We start from the raw sequence: 22,615 nt of genomic DNA on the forward strand, positions 1-22,615 counted from the left end.
AACCTCTCAAAAATTCACATGAAACCGAGATTCGATTGCCAAATGAGAGGAGGAAATGATCAATACTTACTTAGCTACTTTAAAGAATACAAAAATCTAGACGATAGGTGTTTGAAATGTCTTGAGAAGAAATTGGCCTATCGGGTTTAGGAGTATCTGAGGTAACAACTATACTTTTTTAATAGATTAAATAATGGTTTACAAAATAGCTACAGCAACAAAAGAGAAGAACTAAAACCAGTTGTCAATTGTGAGGAGTTTATGTCGAAGCGGAACAAGCGTCCCATTTTCCATGGAGACGCAATGGATCGAACGACATACTAGAAGCAAAGTATTAATCGTGTAAGACTCTTTCTATTTCACTTTTTTATCTCTGTAAGACACTTCATATTCTGCCAACCGATATAATCTCCCCTTACTAGCACGCTCCTTTCACACACTCCAACGGTAGTGAACGATATGTGAAACATCGTCTTATGCAGAAAAGCATCAAACCACAGACGAGAAAGCTACCATCTAGCGTTAAGACAATTTAATATCGTGTATTTCCATTAGGATCCATCGTGCACCCCTTTTTCTAAGCAAAGCCTCCATTTACCATTGCGAGTGTAAGTGTTATTTGTGAGATCAACTGTTTACTGTATTAGATAGTAAGTCCGAATTCCGATTATTACGCAATGTCTGGCAAAACCAATGTCGGATTGAAGATCGATAGTTCTGGGACTGCAAGATTGTGGACTGTTTTTATTAACCACCAAATTAGGTAGCGCTGCTATTAAGGTCATTTTGCGAGCAGTATGATGTAGCAGGGGACGGATAGCCTTTAGGCTCCAAAATATTTTGCTCTTTTTAGATAGAACATACAACAGTCCTAACGGGGGGGAAATTCGGTAAAAATGATCGTGCAGGTCGGAAGGTTAAAGGTCACATTGGTCACACAGGAGATAAAGCAGGACCAGTCCTTACGGAAAAGCACAGGACAACTGAAATGGGGAAGTAATTTCGAAAACAGAGAGCCAACATTAACGTGAGTCAAAATTTCCAATTCGTACTTGATGGTTTCAAAAATAAACGGGGCTAAACTAATGAGACTTAAAAAAGGAAGAAAGAAAAGAAAACAAGTTAAATGCAAAGGCACTGGTCCTGGTTGGTGTGGCTTCAATGAAACTAAAACACATTTTCGGTAAAGTAAAACAAACAAAAACAAACAAGATAAATTGTAATTGTCAGACTGGTAGGAAAGCATAACGATAACAGTACAAACAAGTTTGCAGCATATACAAGAAGAGGACACAGCACAGAAGAAATCATTTCTTTAGCAAAAACTTATTTACCACAAGAACATTGATGTTGATCGTGTCGAGCGATCACGATACTTATCACTATACATAGACAGTATACAACAAATAAATAAATGAAACACATTTCAAAACATCTTTTCGTTTAGCATAATGGACGTTATTTTGTGCTATTAGCGATAACATAACATAGACAGTCTCAAAGAGTCACTTTCTTAGGGCAGGCGGCAGATGTAGAAGATCATACCAGATCTGCGTGGTGTTCCTTTCACCGCCTAACTCCCTATCATTGATGCAGAGACAGCTCGATAGAGAGAAAGAGAGAAAGAGAGAGAGAGAGAGAGAGAAAAAAAAGAGAGGAAGAGTATCAGTATCTTTCCCATACTTACCTTTAAGCAAGTTAGATGTGAAGAAACATAGAGAGATATCCATGAACCATTACACAAAATCTCTCCTATTTACTACAATTTACTGGCATGCTCTTTCGCCTCCCACTAAGAATAATGTTTAAGAGACGCAGTAGGATAGGGAGCGACAAAATCAATCTGCAAATTGTATTAGCTACCACGCTGCGCACGGTACGCGTGCAGTGTGGTGCGTACGAGTACAGAAACGAATTCTGAATCCGTGGGAGATAAACATTGATAGAGAAGTCCAAAACTTGGAGATGAATGGAACAAAGTTCATTGTATCGTGGTTGTAAGCTCTTGCTCTTAAAAAGAAAACGAAAAAGTATTACGAATAAATCACTCAAAGAGAAACATTCGCAGCGCGTTATTTTGTATTATTTCTCTAAAGACTTATATCACATCAGTATTTAATATAAACCAAAATATCCGAATCGGTAAGATGGAATCAGAAAATAGTTTCTCTTCTACAAAACAAATGCAGTTAACATTAAAGCGTCATCTCGTTCCATCCCGTACGGCATCCGTCTAGCCAGCACGTTCCCGGTCAATTGGCACCTTCGGGTTTGGGGTCACAAAAAATGCGCTGCCCATGTGTTCGCGTACACATTCCGCACACTTCACGGATTGCACCATGCACCACTGCTGCGGTCGGTTTGCAGTTTTACGATCTCCGCTGCAGTTCACACCGTAAAAACAAATGGGCCAAACCTATCCCCTAGGGGGAAGCTTTGCGCGGGTAAGATTCGTTCGGTTCGTTTTAAAAGGAAAATCTCCCCCTTCATTTAGCTGGTCATAAACTCACGGGCAAAACAAAACATTTAAAAAAAACAAAAGCGAATGGTTTGGTGGAGGTCAAATGAAGGGTTTTTTTTGAAGGGGGGAATTATTAAAACGTGTTTTACTTCCTCAGTGTGGGATTGTTTTTGTTTGCATAGTTTCGAGACACGTTTGGATGGTAGAAACCGAAGGGCAAAAGAAGCGTTAGATCCATAATCAGATGAGCAGACATTACTACATTAGACTAATAATAATATCCGATAGGGATGATGATTTTAGCGACTCATGAACGACAAACTCACAACGGGAATGTATTCCCACTCGATCGTACATCACGCTCAAACACTTCCTTGTAGGGGGGGGTCGGAATTAGCCTGCGATCGTTATGACCATCCCTTCATAACTGCTTTCGCCAACACTCCAAAGAAGCTTCAGTTATACATTTTCCTGACTCAGACCGGTCTGTCGGTGTCCGGTCGATAACGTTCGATTGTTGGTAATGATAATTTATGTGTTCATAATTGAAACTGACCCTTCTGGACCGCAAAAAAAAAACCCGCGCACACGCATACGATCTCCGACGTCCGCGGTGCACCACGAGGTGAAGAATAATGTGTCAATATTTTGTACCCTTCATTACCGCAACCGTGAAGTTCGTTATCCTTTCCGTAAGGCACATTACAAGCGAGTGCGGGAATCTACGTGAACTACATTGTCGACCGAAATAAACCGTCGCCGACATGTTCCCAGCTTCTTCGAGTATGATCTTTCCATAAAATCAGCGCGCTTCTCACTCATTTCCGTCCATTTCTAAGCAGCTCACTAACGCTACCGAAATAAACATTCCAGCATGGCCCTCCCCACCGGACGGTCGGGTCAGTTACCAGGTTCAGAAACGTGACCAGCCGGTTATGTTAAGCCGGATTGGATTACCTGCCCCGGAGGGCTACCGGTAAAACATAACGCTTGGTGGAAGTGTCTCCCCAAAAAAAAAACAGAAAAGAAAACACCCAAATCGTGTTTGGCTGTCCAGAAACCACAAACACCACATGCGCAGCAGATCACAACCCGCACAATCGCATCTGATAAGGGCACGGCGACAACACAATCACAACCGGCGCCAGCATAAAGTGCCCCAACAACTTACTCATGCCCATCACAGCCCCGGGTACAAACCGAACCGGGCACCGAACCACCGAAGGTGGTTGAAAGCATCGTTCGGGCACGATCGTTTGGGGATCTGCTTTGGTGGAATGGATACTGGAAGCGGTAATACAGAGGCCAAGCTTTGGCCGAAACGCTCACCGTCGGAACGCTTTATCCTTGATGGTGTGCTTTATATTTTATGCACGGTTCATCTCTCTTTTTTTGCGATATGTGAACCATTTGGTGGGAATTGCGTGATGATCATGGTGGTTTTGGACCGCATGCAGCAGCAGCAACAGCAGACGTAAACGTGAGATAAAGTGGCCAATGTATCTTCCACAAAAAAGAGGTTTCAAGAGCTCACATCAAATTGTGGTTAAATAGTAATTTAAAACTCTTTAATTTAGTACGCAAATTAGTAATGTCTCTAGTAGACTCACAATCACAAGGTGAAACATGAGAGCATACTTAGCATACGTTGTGCTAGGTATTACGCACACTGTAAGCATACTTTGCCTTTTAAGAAGCTCCTAAAGACTATTCTAGCCTCCTCCAAAACCATTCATCCCGAAGGTTGATCGGTTTCAATTGGACGTCCCTGCCAATCTTCCTTATCCGTAACGAATCCGTACACTGCAGTACACTGCATACTTCCTACAGTGTGTCATAATAGCAAGTACAACTACTTCAGCCACACACTGTGTAACACACCGTTTAAGGGAACGGGCAAACCCATCCCCAGTTCGGCTCCATTACACGGCAATGATTTACGCCATGGGAGAATCATCCGACAATCAGCGAAGCACCTGCTACCGATACGTTTAAATGTCAATGTCGGCAAAGGTGTCGGTGTGCTCTTCGGACAAATCTCAGCTGATCGTTTGGCACACGATCGTTTTCACACAGTTTAATTTCGAACCACTGGTAGCTTCGAGTTAGCTGGGTTAGTTTCTCACCTTCAACACCTTCAAAGCCGCGAGCCATAACTTTTCATCATAATGATTGATGATGGAGGCATGTTTTAATTGTAGTTAAATTTTACGCTTTAAAAGGGTAACCCTAGACCCTAGGGGACATTGTAGTTGCTCAGCAATTGTGTTTCTGTAAAGTTTTGTAAATTAACATGCCCTTCCATAGTAACGGTTTTGCCTTCTTTTTGAGTTGATTAATAAAATTTGACTTAATTTCTCACTCCCTCCGTCGCTGCCATCGCTCGAATGGCCAACATTCTAGCAATGAATAAAGTTGTAGCAAACGATTGTCGATACTTATCGGGCTACCGGGGTAAAACTTGCGGTTTTATAAATGGCCCCTGCATGGATAAAAAATCGCCTCCCACCCTCCAGTACGCCACACTCATTTGCGTACGGCAGCAGGCACCATAATTCTCATCCACCGCGGTTTTCGCTTTCGCTCATTCGCACCAAGTACACGCGGAGTTTTGCCGAGCAAACCGTGTAGATTGCGCAGTTCATTTGCGATCCTGCTGACACCTATTTACAGTGGATCAAACCATTTGTTGGACCGTTGTGCGGAACTGCAGCCCTGCCCGGCACGCAAGCCACTGTGGCCGCTAACCTTAACCTTAAGCTGCTGGAGAACGGTTGACCCCCCATTGTGGCTACTGGAAACTCCTGGAAACCTTGTTGTCAACCGGAGAGAGAGAGAGAGAAAGAGAAAGAGAGACAAGCCCTTAAACAATTCCACAAATGACATACGGGTACATTGCGTCTCCTTTCCGGTGAGTGATGCATCCGTTTCGCATCCAGCCAGGCGATCCTCGGCTTCTTTGCTTACGTACGGCCACACCACGGTAAGGGCTACCGGGGTAGAACGGGATGGAACGGGATGGTACCGGTACAGTGGAAAATTAATTATCCCTGATGAGATATCGCCACCGATTAATCTTCACATTGAGGGGCAACACACACACAAACACACAAAGAGAGAATGCAATCGGAGAGAAAGAAAGAGATACAAATCCGAGAAAGAGAAAACATCCCAACAAGCACAACCACGGTTACGATTTCGATTACAGACGCTGTATGGTTGGAGGGATACAATGTTTCGTTATCTGGCTGCGTTATCCCGCGCATCACACTGTGCCAGGGCGAGCAATTCCAGCCAGTCAAGCAGCGCCACAGCCCAGACAGGGATTCGGCCAGAAAAGGAAAGCCGAGGGAACACACAGCTACTGTAACAGCTAGTACTGTAAATCTGACCACTTGACAGGTTGTGGCGTTACGCTTGCAGCAAGTGGTGGAAGACTGCAATGCTAGTTGCACTTGTTGATTACCACGATCAAGGAGCGCTCCAAAGAAGCTCCAGTTGTGTGGCGCCTCGACCTCGATCAAGTTAAACAATTTACCCCGAACATATTCTCACTGCTCCCTTGTTTTTGTCAGTAAAATCAACATCGTTTCCATCGCTTGTACGCTTGTTGCATTCAGCATTCACTACTCTCCCACTTCCCACCATTCTAATTGTTTGCCCAACTGTGTTAAAGCACCTTGTTAATTTCATCTTTCATTAACTTAAATGATGTAAAATGCAAATTCGCACGGCGAAGAAACCCATCGCACAGCCAGCCAAAGCTGCACGGAAGCTACCTGAAAGGCGCCAAAAAGCGCGTAGCTTCCGAAATGTGCCCGCCCGGCTCTAAGCGAAACTGTCGAACGAAACAAATAAAAAAAAATCCAACAAACAAACATACAACTGTTGCCCGATCCATAAGACACGAGCAATTAATTAACGACCGTATGATGGGGCTGGCGGGGTAAGCCAATACGACCTTTCGGCTTGTTGCCTTGCATTTCGCGGCCAAAGTTTGATAACGACACTTTCGGACGCTCGATCAGGTATCGTATTAGCGGTGCAAGCGGTTGATAAAATGTGGTAAAACAGCTCAAAACACTATTTATGTTGCAGCTTGGCGTTCGTGTCCGGGGCCCTGACACAAGCCACCATAAACAAGCGGGACCCAGGCACCGCGGCAGCAAGTTGCAGTTGAGTCGGCCCGTTCATTCGCGCACGCTGAAAATGCAAAACGAGAACCTCCTTTTTCCCCCACACACCTTTGTATTCACCCAAGGCGCCCACAGCGTGGTCACTTCCCATCCCCTTCGCCATTAAACTGGCGGCCCCAAACCATCGGATTGATTTCGATCATTAGCGTGTGACATCCGATTAAAATTGTGTCATTAGCAATCGAGACGAAACGAGCCCCTTACCGACAGGACTCAACGCAGCGAGTCAACGTTTTAAGTTCCCACTCCCACTATGCGCCCAGGCTCCTCTCGCTTCGGTTGATTTGGTTTTCGTTTGCTTCATTTTGGAAATATATTTCACAAATTAAATTCCAGTTTATCCTGCATCCGTAACGCGCATTTATTGTTTCTGTCCCCTCACGGAGCCTGTGTGTGTGTGTGTGTGTCTGGGTGTGTTGTGCCGTTCGCCTTCGGGCTGCTCATTTTAATATTGCTTTGACATTCGTGCAGTTTTTCGAAGGGAAATTGCCCCGCTACTGCGCGCTTTCCTTCGGGTGCGTAAACGATTTTTTTCTTTAAATAACAGAGCCGAAGAAGCAGAAAGAAAAACAAGCTACCCCTCCGAAAACAATCAAACACCGCTTCAAGCATAATGAAGTGAGGTGGCATTCCCGCTCTGAAGCGTCTGGCGAAAACTGGTGGCAGTGGTCATTTCGAACCGGAATGGCACCGCGTCCCCCCGTGCGGAGAAAAATAATGGTCCCAATTTGCTATTTCATTCGATCATTGGCTGGCGGAGAAGGTGAAGAAAAGCATGGGCCATGGGAGGGGAGGAATGATAAGGTTCAGCCTAAAACTACTCTCCCAATTTGTGACCAAAGATGTAGGTGATTTACATTTTTGCCCAAGCCCTGAAGTGTTCGCCCGTTCGTTAGCGTGATCGGTAGCGGTGTCTATTAACCGATCGTTCGGGGGAGCGTGTGTTGTGTGATGGATAATTAGACGTGATAGTGAGGAAACCCAGGCAAGAGGGCAAGGAGCACAGACGGAGGAAAACTTGATCGAAACTAGCCCGAAAACAACAATATCCACATTCAAATCCAATCCTGTACGATCGATTAACAACCGTTTATCGATCACGATTTCCGTTGCGCTACCGAGAAAACGAATGGCCAACACATTAGCCGCCGTTTGGTTCGCGGGCCGGTTGGTTCGTTAATTTTTGATTGCACTAACACCCGAGCAAATTGGCAGGACGGTTGTTTGGTGTGAAATATGTGTGTTGTGTGTAGACGATCACGTTAAAGATGTTCCGATTTGCATTTGAATGGAAGTTGAGCGTTTGAAGCCTGGGGACAACAGAAACATTTGGGTTTGTTTCCCAATATTGACTACATTAGGTCATAATTTAAAAACTTGTATCAATTGTATAACAATAAGTAAATAATCCTCAAAATATCAGGATTAAAATTTCGTTAAACTCAAGTACCAGAAATCATTCTTTCTAACTCAGAACCTTCCAAAAACCTCCCAGCAACAAAAAAAACGCGGATCGTGGTTATAATTAATTGCCCTCACTTCTACGACAGGAAATGTCACATTTTAAGCCACTTCGCTCCCCCTCCCCGAACACCTTCACCGCCGCTGTTGCGAGCTGTTCTGTTCTGTTTTTTTTCTGCACTCGTCCAAAGAAGAATAGCTGATGGAATGGGGCTGATTTCGATGGGGCGAATTTCTCGATATCGCTGGACAACCGGCCCTTGTCTATCTCCCTCCCAACCTTCCACCGGCACGTAGATCACGAAACGATCGGTCGTGGACCGTGCTGGGTTTGGTTCGACCGAGACCAAACACCCAAAAAAAAAAAAACCAAGAGCAGATTATCCGTCGTCAACGAATGTCTGACGCGGAGGGCGCGAAAGCGTACACTTGAATAAATTATAAAACACAACCATCAATGAGCGAATCAATGAATGAACGAGTGAAGGGTAACAATAATGCAAAGAAGACTAGTAAACTCACAGAGACACACACACACATACACGCAATATGGAGGAAAAATTGAAAGAGAAGACAAAAAAAAGACACCCTGATGAAAATCTCTCCCCAGCGTGGATAGCAAACGGCTATCAGATCTTACGGTCCGGTTAATTTCGGTTCCGTTTTTTTTTTGTTTCTTTCTTTGGGTCCCTACTCGACGGTCCATTCGACGGACTACCGAATCGGGGTTTGATTTCATGTCCAGAGTGTTTTATTCTTTACGTACCATTTATGCTGTTCCGATGACTCGATTCGGAAAGGAACTGCCCAAAGGGAGCCTACAGTTTTGAGAAGGAAAACAAAGTGTGTCCAACGAAGACACACCGAACGAGCTGAAACCAAGGACTTCGTCACTGCGCGGTCGCAAACACCAAGCGTCCCTTGGGACACCCCCCCGGGACCGGGGAGTACGTCTAGTTTGTATCGCGGGCAGTAGTTATCTTTAGTATTAATCACTATCAAGCCAAAGGGGGAACGCAAACGCTGCGAACCGAAGGCGAATAAAACACACCGGCAAAGAGGTGGTGGAAGAGCTCCAACAACAAAAAAATGAGCAACACTTTATAACTTTACACCTTTCGTTTCATTTTCGGGCATTTCATTAATTGATTATTACCGGTCGGTGAAGCAGTAGCAGCAGCAGCAGCAGAGTTCAAGTGGGTGAAGTTGTATAAAATCTCCTGCCCAGAAAAGGTGGTGGAGAGGGTTTGAAGAATGGAGCACAACAAATTGTGACAGATTTTTGTTTTGTTTTTTTTTTTTTTAATATAAATTCGGGTAAATATGAATCGATTTCAAAGAAAGGAAATGCAGTCGACATTTCCTGAACGCCGGGAGTGGTTGAAATTGAGAACTACAGAAGGATGTAGTTAATAAACTTATGGAACTATACTTAATTCATGGAATGATGGCTAAAACACCAAACTAACTATATTCATTAATTATTTCAACCTGCGTCGGTGGTGTAATGGTCAGCATAGTTGCCTTCCAAGCAGTTGATCCGGGTTCGATTCCCGGCCGACGCACAGACTTTTTTAAGAGGAGAAAGAGGCCAATTGGTTCAAATCTCTATAAAAAAAATCCATCCCGATCATCTACAAGACAGCTCCAATGCTTCTTTTCCAATTTATTCATCTGTCAACCTTTCCCACCTGCTCGGCGGTACATTTGAAACTAATCAGTCTAATCGGCCAGATCTACACAAATCGACCACTATTTACATCAAAACCTTCCTTTTTCTTTCAATCCTTCCAGATTTCGCACCAAACATCCCGCCCGGCTTGATCTTACACGTCCGATAACCGGTGCCACGATGCCTCCGTACGAAAGAATCCACGAAATTAAACCCCGTAACAGCCCGTAGCTGCCACTGCTGCCGGATGCTATCAATTTCAAGCGCGTCTCGCAAACGCATCGCTTCCACTGTTCCACACATCGTCGTTAGCATTATCAGCACCCGATCTTCGATCTCCGAGATGTTCAATCGAAAATCGCATCGGATCGCGATTAATGTATTTTTGATCGTTTTTTTTTTGTTCTCCTCAATCTCCCCGTGTACGGAAGCGATCGTATCGCGAGATTCGATCGATCGGCGTGCTGCTGGCCACACAGGGGAAAACACTTCAGCCAGTGGGCAAAACACTCGCCTTGGCTTTATAAAAACACACACACTGAAGAAGCTGCTCGCTTCAAATATCGTGTGATCGTGTGTGGTTTCCCGGCCTGCGACGCTGACGCGCGGAACACCCGGCAGCGAACGGATGGCCTCACCTCGGAAGAAGCTCACACCACACCACAATCGTGTGCTGCTTCTGTGCATGCAAAAGATCGCTTTGAGAGACGGGGGGCCTTCCCCCAACATATTGGGGAGGTTTTATTTGCTGCATCAAAGACGTTCAAAGACGACCATTGTGTGGTTCTGTATTGAGTTGGAAAAGGGAGAAAAGTATCGAGGACCCGAGTCCCCGCTCTCGATCCGCCGCGGAGCGATCTCGTGCACGTGTGCCGTGCGTTATTTATTTTCCTACTGCTCCGTTTGATCCGATTGCAATGATCGCGAGCTACACGGTGGCGATGGCCGGGTCCACTTGACATGTTGGCCCCGCCGGGATATTGCCGTACTCTAAACACTTCACGACAGGAACTTCCAACGGGGTTCGGGCAGTGGGCGAAAAATAGGGCGTTTTGGGGAGGGAAGCAAACAATAATCGAGAGCTTTTCGGGAAGGGCTGTCGGTTCTAGCTGGGATTGATGTTTATATTGGATGCCGTGCCACACGTCTCGCCCCACCCGCAGTGCTACCGGTTAGGGGCCGGTGTTTGATTTCGCCTGTCCGCGTTGTTCACAACGTAGGTGCTGGTGTGCTTCATCGAGAAGAATGCGACGCTATACATGCTTTCTATTCACAACATATCTCCCGTTCCCGGGTGCGAATGATCAGAGACGATCGATCAACCCTTTTCTCCCTCCCCTCCCGGGGATAGGGCATTGAGAGTGAAGCGGTGGCAAATTGAAATACTTTGATTGGATTGAGCTTTTAACAACATTGTAGACGGTGCCACGGTGTACGGTAAGGTCGGTATTTCCGGCACCGGGTACACATCGTATCGCCCGTTAATAAGATTATGAATGCCCGTCCGCTAGAGTCTGCCGGATTGCGCCGTCTTGATGTCTTGATGTACCGGGAGTACCACACAAAAGGGGAATTCGGGGGCTCGATTTCTTGTTACCGAAATTCCTTCCAGTCATGCTGAGGCTGGAGGGCTGTTTTTCTTATTGATCTCGCATTGTTGTGCCTCGTTAATGTTTGAGGCGGTGTGGTATCAATCTTGCTAAAGGATTGCTTTAAGCCAAATGGATTTTAGACAAATGTACTGAACGCCGAAACGGCGATTGAATATTGAATGCATGCTGTTTAGATGCTCCCATGTTAGTTCTTGGGGAAGAGAGGGCAGCGATGGATTTAAATTTTAATACTTACATAACGATCGTCTCCCGATCACATCTCCCACCACGCATATCACACTCAAACTGTTGGTGTTTTGTGATGATTTGCACCCTCCGTAACAATTTGCCACCCTCCCCTTTATAATGCTAGTCACCGGTGCAACCCTTATGCAATGCGCACACGCGCTGCGCTGCCCCGAAGTGCAACGTGCACCAGTATCTGCGCGTCCGATCGCGGTCCGCACATTCGCCACGCGGGGCCCCGTTAGTTGCGCGAAAATCGGCTGCAGCGCATCCATCAGCTGCGTACATCAGCTGACATCAACACTCGACCCCAAAAAGAAGGAAAACAAGGCAAACCGGGCAAACCGGGCAAACAAGCAGCAAGGAGCAAGGGCAAAGCGGCCCTTCCATCTATGATTTACTGGGGCACACGCACACGCTAATGTTGGATCGCAAGAGAGAGACAGACAACGCGGGGAACGCATCGATCGCATCGATTGGTGACGGGCAATAAATTTCACGCGCACGGCATCAACACCGCACAAAGGGAGCCGCGATCGTACCCTCAACGGATTGACCGGGGACAACGGCGACAGCGATTGGCAGCATAACGCGTGTAAAGCGTACAACATCGTTGCTCCGGTGCGGCGCATCCAATGCGCCCTAATGGTTAATTAATCACCACCACGATCCCAAGGTGATGTGCGGTTGCGGAATTACCGTTGCGCACTACCGATGGCTACGTACGCTAAATCTAATTGATCTAATCCTGACCACATGCAAAGAAGCTGGTACATCGCCGTTAAGTGGACCTTGTGTACCGGTGTGCTGTTGGTAGGTGGCGGAGTTACATAGCTATAAAAAGACGTCAGCATAAAGTAAAGTGTTCAACATTATACTCCACGAAAGTAACGTTTAAGTAACGAAAGAGTAAAGGACATTTATGGATTTCAAGCACAATAATCTACGATCATTATACGAATTATTGATTGCATTTGTGACAACTCACTTTGCAGTTCTCAGGAATTGAATGAAGTCTTGGTATGAAACATTAAACAGCATCAACAACAGCGCATAGTAGATACCAATAGGCTCTGCGCCATTAATATCAGGATTACTAAGCTCTTCTATGATTCTGTTAGTACGTGGAGTAGTGAATAAGTAACGATTAGATAGTGGAAATGATGATTGAAATTGAAAGTAAGTTTAAGAGAGGATTTCAATGATCCTGCGCTGAAGTGGTTTAACTTTCGTCCAAATCTTTCAGACGACTGACTGTTTAAAAGTGTGATAAAACACACATTTTGTAAACCTGAGGATGTTATGATCACATCAGATTCTATGCCAGGAAGTTGAATTGTTGATCTTCTAAGCGTACACGCGTTTAAATAGCAGATTCTCGTTAGCATTTGTAGGACTCTAGCAACAAATTTAAGATGTTTTTTATAACATTAAATCCCAAGTCTTTGCTGTAAAAGTGCTTCCCAAAGGAACATAATTCCATAAAACCAATTGTTGGTAACGCTGCATGCCTTATTTATGTATTGCTTTTCTTCTCAAAATAAACAAAAGATTATTACATTAATTATTCGACCAAAGAATGCCAACCGCACATGAATCAATGTTGAAACATTCCAACCAACCCGGCAAGCATCCCTGGAGCGTTAGACGGTGCCGGCTTCCTCCTATTCGCTCACTGCCATGCTGGGCTGCTGGAGGTAATGGAGGTGCTGTTTATGTCAAATCTACATGCAATAGCCGCCTCCCCCTACGGGGCACACAGGCCGGGCACCAACTTCAGGGAGAAAGGAGTCACCTGGTTTTGTTACAACAACATCAACAACAAAAAATGTCTACGAACGAGCGGTAAGGTAAATAAAACATGAATTCGACCCTGCCGTGTTGTCAGCGTTGAAGAGTTGCGGTGAATCAAATGCAAAACGACGGGACCCGAAGCACCAGGAACGGACCACTGAGGGATGGGATGGGTCATGAACCCTTTAACAGTGTTCACCAGTTGCTCCGTTCAAACGGTCAGTTGGGGAGCTTACACTGCCCCCATGATCAAGTGAACTACATTTCGCTGTTCTCCCCCCTACATTTGCTCTTTCCCTTTCCATCCATCCTAATGTTGATCATTGCTTGCCATGCAACGCCACCCAACGGTGAGGCGAAACCCTGCTTGATCGTGGCTGATCTTCCTTACCGTGAAAGCTCGCCTTCCTTCTTCACGGCGATATTGACGAACGGGCGGCACGCATGCATTCTTCGCGCATGGGATGGTGCATTGGGGGACTTGAGTTTTTTTACGATCTCGTCCCAGTGGCGGCCAAGTCCGTCCGATCGCGGTGTGCAATAAAAAAGAAAATTATGCATCTCATAAAATTGCACACACACACGGTGGTAGTTGTGGTGTCTGTTGTTTTCTTTTTGTTACGGTGGCGATCCTCAAGATCGAGCAAAACGATGATCGTGCTGGAGCAAAAATAAACAAATAAAGCAGCAAACATATTGGAATGGATCTAATAATTGGAATATGGAATTGAAGAAAGACGGCATAAACATATATGTTCATTCCCCACTTCCCCACACCCACTTGTTGGACTTAAGCTTCAACCAACAGCCACAGCTTACACACCTGGCGAATCAGCAAAAATATTTCAATGTTATTCTACCCGAATTTATTGCCCCTTTACACATGTAGCTACCGTGACAAACAAAAACAGCAAAGTGCTTCTTAAATTTCAATAACAAAACAAAACCCCTAAACGATCGACACATACACCTACGTCATCCGGCAACAAAATATCGCCCTTCTCCTTTTTGATTATGAATGTACCCTTCTTTTTCGGGGCCCATCAATCTTTCGGCACGAGCCACGGGCCCAGAACGGGTCGTGCCAAGTGCGGGATATCCTTCAACTGAGGAGGATCGGCTTTTATCGCGCGTTTCCATCTGATCAATCGCCCCATCTCCTGGCCATTCTTCATCGGGCGATTTTCACCAACCATTTAGTGTTGCATTAGCGATGGCTAATCGGTTTCCCTTCCTGCCCCGCAAGGAGGGCCGCCTCCTACGCGCGTCTTCCCGCGATCCCTTCGCAAGCACAGCTCAAATTTCACCACTTTTTTACCACCCGGTTCCGTGCCTCCCCTCCCTCGAACACATGTGAGTGAATGGTTTGTGGTGTGGCTCGCTTGGTGGAGGTTATGTTTCCCCCCCCCCCCCCCCCCCTGGTGGTAAATTGCTTCCTGTTCGCATGGCCACTTCAGTGGGCACGCGTCCACTGATGGACCGCGGCTCCGCCTGGCTCGATCGCACACACCGCGGTGTATCGCATTTCGGTTATGAGTTATGAATCGTTGGACAAATTGTTTTGTTTTAATTTAACGACAAGCCACGGGGCCGTCGATCGGGCCGCGTCAGCCGGATCCGGTGTCGTTACAGGGCAATTAGCATACGAATGTGGTTATTTGGTGGGGGGCTTTTGCGGTTTCGAAGGTGACAAGAATTTGATTCGTGCGGGTAAGGGGTGGAAGGGGGGATGCTGCTTGCCACCTAACCCTAAACCAAAACACACACAGCTCGTTGTGCACAGTGTACAGGTTGGTTTATGCCACCGGGGGCGTAAGCTAACCCAGCTCATCCCGCGGCCGTGCAGTTACGATCGCTGCGGCATGGCTGGAGTGGATCCAGCTGATTCGCATCGACCGCACCTTCATTTTTGCTCTCAAGCCAGCTCATTGCGCATCCCGCATCCCTGTCCTGTCGTTTCGGGAAACCTTTCCAATGCCGTTTGGACCGTTCCCTCTCTTCGATTTGTGGTTTAATTTTATGCGACCGGCACGCGTGATGACGATCGGCGTACTTGATCGGGCAAGGAGACCCCGAGGACCCCCACGTTGCGATCGTTTCAAAGAGAGAGAGAGAGAAAGAGAGAGGGAGGGAAACAGGGGTGTTGGGGGGGGGGAGGATATAATTTTCCATAATTTAATGGGTGATCGTATCGGAGCGGAGTAATGGCTTGTCTGCCATTTTCCACCGCCATTCTTGGCGTGCCGTGTCACTGTGGTGCCGTTGACCGTGACAGCAGTGACAGGGCGGGTTCGCAGCGGTTGATCCAGCCAATCAGGACGTTATCGGGATGCTGTGGATGTGGATACGGTGGCTGATCCTCGGTCTGTGGGGGACGGGAGAATTGCAATACGACAGCTATGCGGTTCTGGAAGGCACTTTATACGTAGTCAGGTTAATGCTGTTTACAAAGTTATTACAAATTCCATACAAAAAAAAAAACATTTATAGCATTTTACAGTTAATCTTTCTTGCTACAAATGTTCAATATATATAGCTACTTTTCCAATCAGTTTTCCACTGCACTGGATGCACTTTTGGACGGGGAAAGGATGATTTAAAGCGGACACCGATTGACAGCTCAAGATAATGGGACCGTACTTCATTAGCAAATCAGTCTCAGCAGTGTGCCCTGTCATTGCGTTTCCATTCCTGGTCACACCCTGTACCACGCCGATGCAGACCAGAACGCCACACTTTTGTAGAAACTTTCATTCCCACCCGTTTGTCACTGCAAAGAACGATCGAGTTCGATCGGTGCATTGATTTCAGTTCGCTTCCTGCAACTTTACACCGAGTGCCCTAAATGTCTGCCCAGAGACAGTAGTTCTCCTTCGATTCCTAGCCGCGACATACCATGCTGATCCTTTGCTGAGTATGCATCCAGACGGCTTCCAGCGCGGTGGTAACGCGAGGTAGCACAAGAAACAAAACGTAGCTAAACGTACGATTTACGCTCATCGTATGCCGTCTTTGGTTCTCATCTTTTCTTTCCATCTCATCTCCCAGCCCCCAAGAAGCACAGGCAGGGCACAAGAGGGCAATGGAAACACAGACACACACACACAGACAGACACATTTTGCGCGGATTAAATTAAATGATACCTTTTAAGATGTCACGATCGAAGCATAAATACGGGCAAATAACATATCATAAGATTATCAATTAAGGCACTAGGCAGCAGTATCAGCAAGAGTAGCAGGCATTGCAGCAAACCCGATTGTCTTTCGGTGTGTCAGAGAGAAGAGTGTCTTTGTGACTGTGCGCCAATGCGCGAGGAAGCATCGCAAAGGAGGTAAAGAAGGAAATACAATTGCAATGCAACCGTTCGGCAGCGTACCCCCGTCTTGCTTTCCATTCATAAGCCCGTGGAGGACAAAAAGGGCACAGGGAAATAAAGGTTTGATCCTTCCCGATGGGGGGGGGGGGGCTGTTTCGTCTCGCGCACATTCTTCGACAGCGTGTGTCTTCGATCAGTCGCTGTAAGCTGCCCGATTCTTCCCAGCGATACACCTCTGGCTGGCTATAATTTTGCGATCGCTACCACACCTTTCTGCTGTGTGTATTTGTGCTTTTTTACGCGATCATAAAATGCAACTCCTTGCTACCTCCCCCTCCTCCCCGTACAAGTTACACTTTAAGTGGCGGATTAAGAACCGTGTCGCAAACGGCGATGGAGAGCAGAAGGAAATGTGCACCGCGATCGCTGGACAACCAGAGGTGTGATAAAAGAGATCGAGAGCGCGAAATCGCAGTATCTGGTGGCGAATCGTGGTGGTAATTAAATGTTAACGATCATCTGGCAGAATATCATCATCATCCACCCTACGGCGAGTCTGTCGCTGGAGGTTCGAGTCGTTTCACACACTTCCGTGTCGATCATAGTTTTACGCAGTTTTCATGATTTCACGCTGAATTAAACACTAAGGTCCACGTTTTGTTTTAATAATGGCACGGGAAAATCGTGTTGCTTTTGGCGGTTTAGCGTAGCTTTTTCTCACTTTTTACTGTCCCTGCTGAACTGTTGTAGCTCGAGGGACTTGCTAGACAACCCGAACCCTAGTATTTAAGTTAAATTTATCCTCAGTTTATTATCGTATTTCACACTTACTGCTGCTACTAGCTAAACGGAATTCAAGGAAAAAAGAGGGTGCATCTCCCGCCACGGTCAGCAACGAAAGAGGGCATAACAAAACTATACAGGACGCGCATGCGAATGATCAAAAACAGAAACCCCTCACTAAACTAAAAACACACACATTTGCACGTGCAGTGTGTCAGCCTTTGGTGTGCCTTATAAGCTAAGCGCATTACCGTGTTCACCTTTTCTCTCTCTCTCTCTCGTGTCGAAAGTGATCGTTGTCGATCGGCCAAAATGGTTAAAACTCAGCAGTTTATCCAAAATAAGTTACTCTAATCGTGTACAAAAACAAAACACACTCGCACTCACACACTAACAAATTCAACAAAAAGGTGTGGCCGCGTCTCGGGTTCCCCTTTACCGTCCTATGATGGCTTATCCTCCACCTTCCAGCTGAATCGATGGTTCCGATTCCGACCGCTTATGTGTCCGCACGTAATGGTGATGATGATGGTGATGGTGATGATGCAAAGATCCCTCCCCACCCTCACTGTTGATCGATTCGTTTTGGTGCCTTCCCGGCGTTTTCTCCAGTCCCGGTTCCTGCTGCAAATCCGGCACACTGCGGGCAACATTTTCTTCCTCCTCCTTCTGCGTACGGTTGCCGCTCGCATCTCCAGTGCCGGTGCTGCTACCGTTCAGCACCTGATCGTTCAGCTTCACATCGTCCAGATCGACGTCACTGTTCGAGAACAGTGCGGTAGCCCCAAGGCCGGACGTTTTCCGCAGCACATCGGTCGAGCCGCCGCTGCTGATCGAGCTGGCCAGCGAGCTCGATGCTTTGCCCACCGACAACGGCGTCGATTGGGGGGTGCAGGGTGACAGGGACGATCCACCCGGTGGAGAGCCCGCGACGAGGCTTGCCGCCTGACTGCCGACCTGCGCCTGTGCGCGGTGAATCGGTGAGGTAGCTGTATCGCTCGTCGCTCGCGTACCTCCTCCGCGAACGTTGGATGGCAACGGTGTTGAGGTAAGCGGATTGCATCCACTCTGGTTCTTTTCGTCCTGATGCTTTTGCGTCAGATCACACGCCTTCCCGAGGGCACAAATGGTGTTCAGTACGCGGGCGCTCAGCAGTGCCAGGAAGGCGACGAGCAGTATCACAATCGAGCCGGCATTATCGAACGACAGCGCATGGTAGAGCGCTTTCACCAGTATGACGCCGAGCGGGTACGGTATGAAACCCATCCGGCGGGCAACCAGATCGGAGTGATCGCTAAACGCGTGCTTCTGGCGGGTTTGCGTCATGTCGTACGCCAGGCTCGTCGTGTACTCCCGATACACCTCGCACGGTATCTCGTTGAAGCGCGTGATGAACGCGTGCTTGATCCAGTCCACCAGACACTCCGTGAACATCACGTACATGCAGTCCGGGAACATGACGAAAAACTGCTCCGACTTCCAGCTAAACTCCTTCATCGTCTGTATCAGCACGATCAGCATCAGCACGGACAGATGGAACCGTTCGCGCACGTCGCTGCAGCTCAGCTGGAAGAGGTTGTTCTTGTCGAACTTTTTAAACACGCTACCCTTCAGCTCGACGAAATTGTTCGACATCATGATCGTCAGCAGGCCCTTGTTGTTCGAGTTGATGGCCACGTTGAGCGAGGTCGCCTGGAACATTACCAGCACGCTGTGCATCGTCACGTACACGATCGCGAACAGAAAGTGCGGTATCGTGCCGAGATGCTGCCGCTTGCTGTGCTTCGGTTCGGTCGCCGTCCAGAACAGTGCGTCGATCGTGTCCTGCCCGAACGCGGACAGCAGCCGATCGCCCACCTCGAGCATGTTGTAGAATATGTACAGCTTGATGATCGACTGGCTCTTGATCATGTGGTACAGCATGTTCGTGTCGACGTACAGCAGCGTGTAGCTGCAGATGATCCAAATGGTGCCCTTCAGCAGGTCACAAATTTCGGCCGGCGCTAGCAACCGCTGGGAGGGTCGCCGCAGACCGAGACAGCGGGCGAGCGGGCGCGTGATCAGGGCCCACAGGGCCAGCAGGTACCGTATCGGCAGGAAGGTGTAGATGTACAGGAACGAGTCGGCACACTGGAGCACCCCGTACAGCATGAAGCTTTCCAGCTCGCGCGGTATCTTGAAGAAGGAGTATATTTTCTCACGCCGTGCCGAATAGCGCTCCTCGTCGTGTTCCAGCACATAGCCTCGGGTGAGTTCTATGCGCACGAAATCGTACAGGCTGCCACGTTCCGGTCGCTCTGCAAGCATCCATAAGAAAACGATTACAGATTACAGAGCAGCACGCAGTGGAAGGTTAAGATGTGTCCGTAAGCTTACCTTCAGCCGGTTCTCCATTCAGTAGTCGTTTCGTATCGTCATCGGAAGAAACTTCCTCAACCCGATTGATGCCAGACGTTCCATTCAAACCGGAACCGACGGAATCGCGATTGAAGCCATACTGTGCGGCCAGGTCACCCCGAAAGCGTAACTTTTTTCGCTGTCGCTCCTGGGGTGTCGTCACGAACATGTCATCCTTGCGGCTCATTTTTACCGGATCGATCCCTCCGATGGCATTTCCTGCACGTGTCACCTAACTACACGAGGGAATGCTGCTAAGCTGGGCAGATAAATGTTGTGTGTGGTTCCGGTTTCTTTTTGCGTAAATTGTGTCGCACGATAAACACCCTCGTAGAACGCAAAGTTTACAAACGTCAGCGTAGCAAAATGCGTCGACCGAAAACAGCTGAGTGACAGCAGCGGGTGGAGCAATGCGAGGGGCTTCTTTCACGCACCGTCTGTTTACCAACAAATAAAATGGCGAATGCTCAAATGGTCGCTTGGAGTCAGATGAGGGTAGAACATAACCTGAGCGGAATATGTTATATGTATTTTCTTGTTAATTGGACGTTAATTTATTTTTTAAGCAATTCATTTGAAGCATAAAACTGTTCCATTTATTAAATCATATTCAAAGTAGTTTAAAAAATATCATTCCATTATGCTCCCACACATAATCGAACTTAATGAGCAGTCGTCCGCTTCACCCAGAAACGCGCACGGTAATCGTCCGAACAGGTTAGAAAAGCGGAATGGGTTGGCGAATGGACGATATGTCTTACCGCCCCATTGTGTCCCAGCGACATCAGATGACAACGGGACGCATTGCGTGAATTCCACGCACACAACGATGTGGTTGCCTCGTCCGGAAACAGAACGTAGTCCTCGGTATGATTGAAAATGGCCTGCGTTTGATGCTCCTGCTTGCCCGTGGTTCCTGCGCCGGTGTACGCAATCAGACACCGGCTTGTGCTGAGCTCCCAAAGCTTCACCAGCGAGTCCATCCCCGACGATAGCAAGTATTTGCCATTTTTCGTGAAAACAACCGAACAAATTTCCGCACCATCGTGAGCCTGTGCGAACGTGTTGATACAGCGACCGCTAACACCGTCCCACAGCTTGATCGATCCGTCCATACTGCCCGTTGCGTACACCTTCGCGTTCACTGCGTACCGTACGCACGTGATTGCACTGTTGTGCTGTTGCGCGGGAATAGCGCTAACAAAGCATTGAGCCGTATGTACATCGTACATCCGCAGCACGTTGTGCTCCGTTCCGACAGCCATATAGTCACCGGTAGGATGGAACGCGATGCAGCGCACCGGCACACAATCACTCAGCACCTTGTGAGCCTTCTTTACCGATGCTTTCGAAATGTCAAATAGCTTCACGGTGTGATCGCGTGACCCCGAAGCAAGAATTTGATCCTTTGGGTGAAATTCCAGATACGACACTTCGTCCGTATGATCGTACAGTGTGCGTATGACCGGATGGGCGTGCTGTTCACGACCCGGCTCCATGTCTTCCGGTGCCGATTTAGCAAGCATCCGATCGACGTCCAAAATCTTTATGCTTGCATCCATGCTGCCCGTTGCCACGAGCTGCCCATCGCCACTGAAACAACCCGCTCGGCACGCTTGCTTGTGCGACGTCACGTACGCAGTCTCGTACGCTGCCGGTTCCGGTGCTAGCGTTGAGCCTTCCGTTTCGAACTCGAGATCCAGCCCACAGGGCAAATCATCGAACAGATTGCTTTCCTTCGACTGTTCGATCTGGTTGGCCTGTTTGAAGATGTTCATCAACCGGTCGCTCGGTGGACAGGGAGGATCGGCACGCACCAGGTTGGTGAGCTCTACCGCCACTGAATGATACCCATCGTAGAACAGTTGGCTGTGGAATGTGTGGAGAGTCGTAGGGTTTGAGGAAAAAACCGGAACACTGCGATGGAGATTGACCGCTTACCTTATCATCATCCGGTACAGCTGTTCGCGGCATTTCAGCAAATTCTTATCCTGCGGCGTCTCTTGGTCTTTCATGGTTGAAAAAATGTGTATTTTACGGACGAAAGAACTTTCCCAGCAGTCGGCACAGGCAGATGTAAACAATTTTGTAGGCGGCTTTTTCTCGAGCTGTCAAAATGGGATTCACAGGGCGAGGCTACGTTCACGCACCAGCATGAAAGCCAACTGCGAACTGTCAAACCATTCCGTCAACAAATCAAATTACACAATTCCTTCCGTGGTTTGGTAAAAACAAAGCTCGTGCGGTGTGGTGAAGTGTCCAGATTAATAATGTCCAAGTACAAGGAACTTACCAAACTTACGACGACGTACGCCCGTCGGATGAACTACCTTTCGAATCGGATCTTTGGGGAAGTGGCCCGCCCGACCAACTCCCAGTCGATGAAGGTGGTCAAGATGTTCAGCGAAGAGCCGGTGCACAAGCGAGACTACGTGGTGAACTGGTACCCCCGGCACGTTGAAACCCATCTACTGGCGATGAAACTCCGCGAGTATGGTCTGTTCCGTGATGAGCATCAGGATTTCAAGGAGGAGATGAAACGGTTACGTGCGCTCCGTGGCAAGGCACCTCCGAAGAAGGGCGAAGGAAAGCGTGCCAAGAAGTAGGAACGAGCAGGAGACGTCCCACGTGCTGCCGGATTTGTCGGATGCAATGTACAACAAATATAGATCGTTTCGTTTAACCATACATCA

General features: G+C 47.6%; 3 protein-coding genes and 1 non-coding gene across 4 annotated transcripts; 2 read left to right on the forward strand and 2 right to left on the reverse strand.

Moving 5' to 3' along the window:
• Nucleotides 1-9,611: 9,611 nt before the first annotated feature.
• Nucleotides 9,612-9,683, forward strand: Trnag-ucc (transfer RNA glycine (anticodon UCC)). The gene has a single exon. It is a non-coding gene; the product is annotated as a tRNA-Gly (tRNA).
• Nucleotides 9,684-17,527: 7,844 nt separating this feature from the next.
• Nucleotides 17,528-20,305, reverse strand: LOC120950721 (protein TAPT1 homolog). The gene is made up of 2 exons (XM_040368976.2): nucleotides 19,902-20,305; nucleotides 17,528-19,822 (listed from the first exon to the last, which is right to left on the reverse strand). The coding sequence occupies exons 1-2, from the start codon at nucleotides 20,107-20,109 to the stop codon at nucleotides 17,979-17,981; spliced, it is 2,052 nt and encodes a 683-aa protein (XP_040224910.2). The 5' UTR covers nucleotides 20,110-20,305; the 3' UTR covers nucleotides 17,528-17,978.
• A 190-nt stretch (nucleotides 20,306-20,495) lies between these two features.
• On the reverse strand, nucleotides 20,496-22,022 carry LOC120952496 (cleavage stimulation factor subunit 1). The gene is made up of 2 exons (XM_040371855.2): nucleotides 21,864-22,022; nucleotides 20,496-21,791 (listed from the first exon to the last, which is right to left on the reverse strand). The coding sequence occupies exons 1-2, from the start codon at nucleotides 21,935-21,937 to the stop codon at nucleotides 20,585-20,587; spliced, it is 1,281 nt and encodes a 426-aa protein (XP_040227789.1). The 5' UTR covers nucleotides 21,938-22,022; the 3' UTR covers nucleotides 20,496-20,584.
• A 70-nt stretch (nucleotides 22,023-22,092) lies between these two features.
• On the forward strand, nucleotides 22,093-22,610 carry LOC120952498 (28S ribosomal protein S33, mitochondrial). The gene has a single exon (XM_040371857.2). The coding sequence runs from the start codon at nucleotides 22,193-22,195 to the stop codon at nucleotides 22,526-22,528; it is 336 nt and encodes a 111-aa protein (XP_040227791.1). The 5' UTR covers nucleotides 22,093-22,192; the 3' UTR covers nucleotides 22,529-22,610.
• Nucleotides 22,611-22,615: the final 5 nt, after the last annotated feature.

This window comes from Anopheles coluzzii, chromosome 2 (genome assembly GCF_943734685.1).
Source record: "Anopheles coluzzii chromosome 2, AcolN3, whole genome shotgun sequence".
Classification (NCBI taxonomy): Eukaryota; Metazoa; Arthropoda; class Insecta; order Diptera; family Culicidae; genus Anopheles; species Anopheles coluzzii.

What these genes read in the sequence shown, in the direction of transcription:
- LOC120950721 (XM_040368976.2), bottom strand. Translation starts at nt 20,109, where the DNA reads ATGAGCCGCAAGGATGACATGTTCGTGACGACACCCCAGGAGCGACAG. An exon ending in GAATGGAGAACCGGCTGAAG is followed by an intron (nt 19,823 to 19,901) that starts GTAAGCTTACGG and finishes GGATGCTTGCAG; the next exon opens with AGCGACCGGAACGTGGCAGC.
- LOC120952496 (XM_040371855.2), bottom strand. Translation starts at nt 21,937, where the DNA reads ATGAAAGACCAAGAGACGCCGCAGGATAAGAATTTGCTGAAATGCCGC. An exon ending in CTGTACCGGATGATGATAAG is followed by an intron (nt 21,792 to 21,863) that starts GTAAGCGGTCAA and finishes CACATTCCACAG; the next exon opens with CCAACTGTTCTACGATGGGT.
- LOC120952498 (XM_040371857.2), top strand. Translation starts at nt 22,193, where the DNA reads ATGTCCAAGTACAAGGAACTTACCAAACTTACGACGACGTACGCCCGT.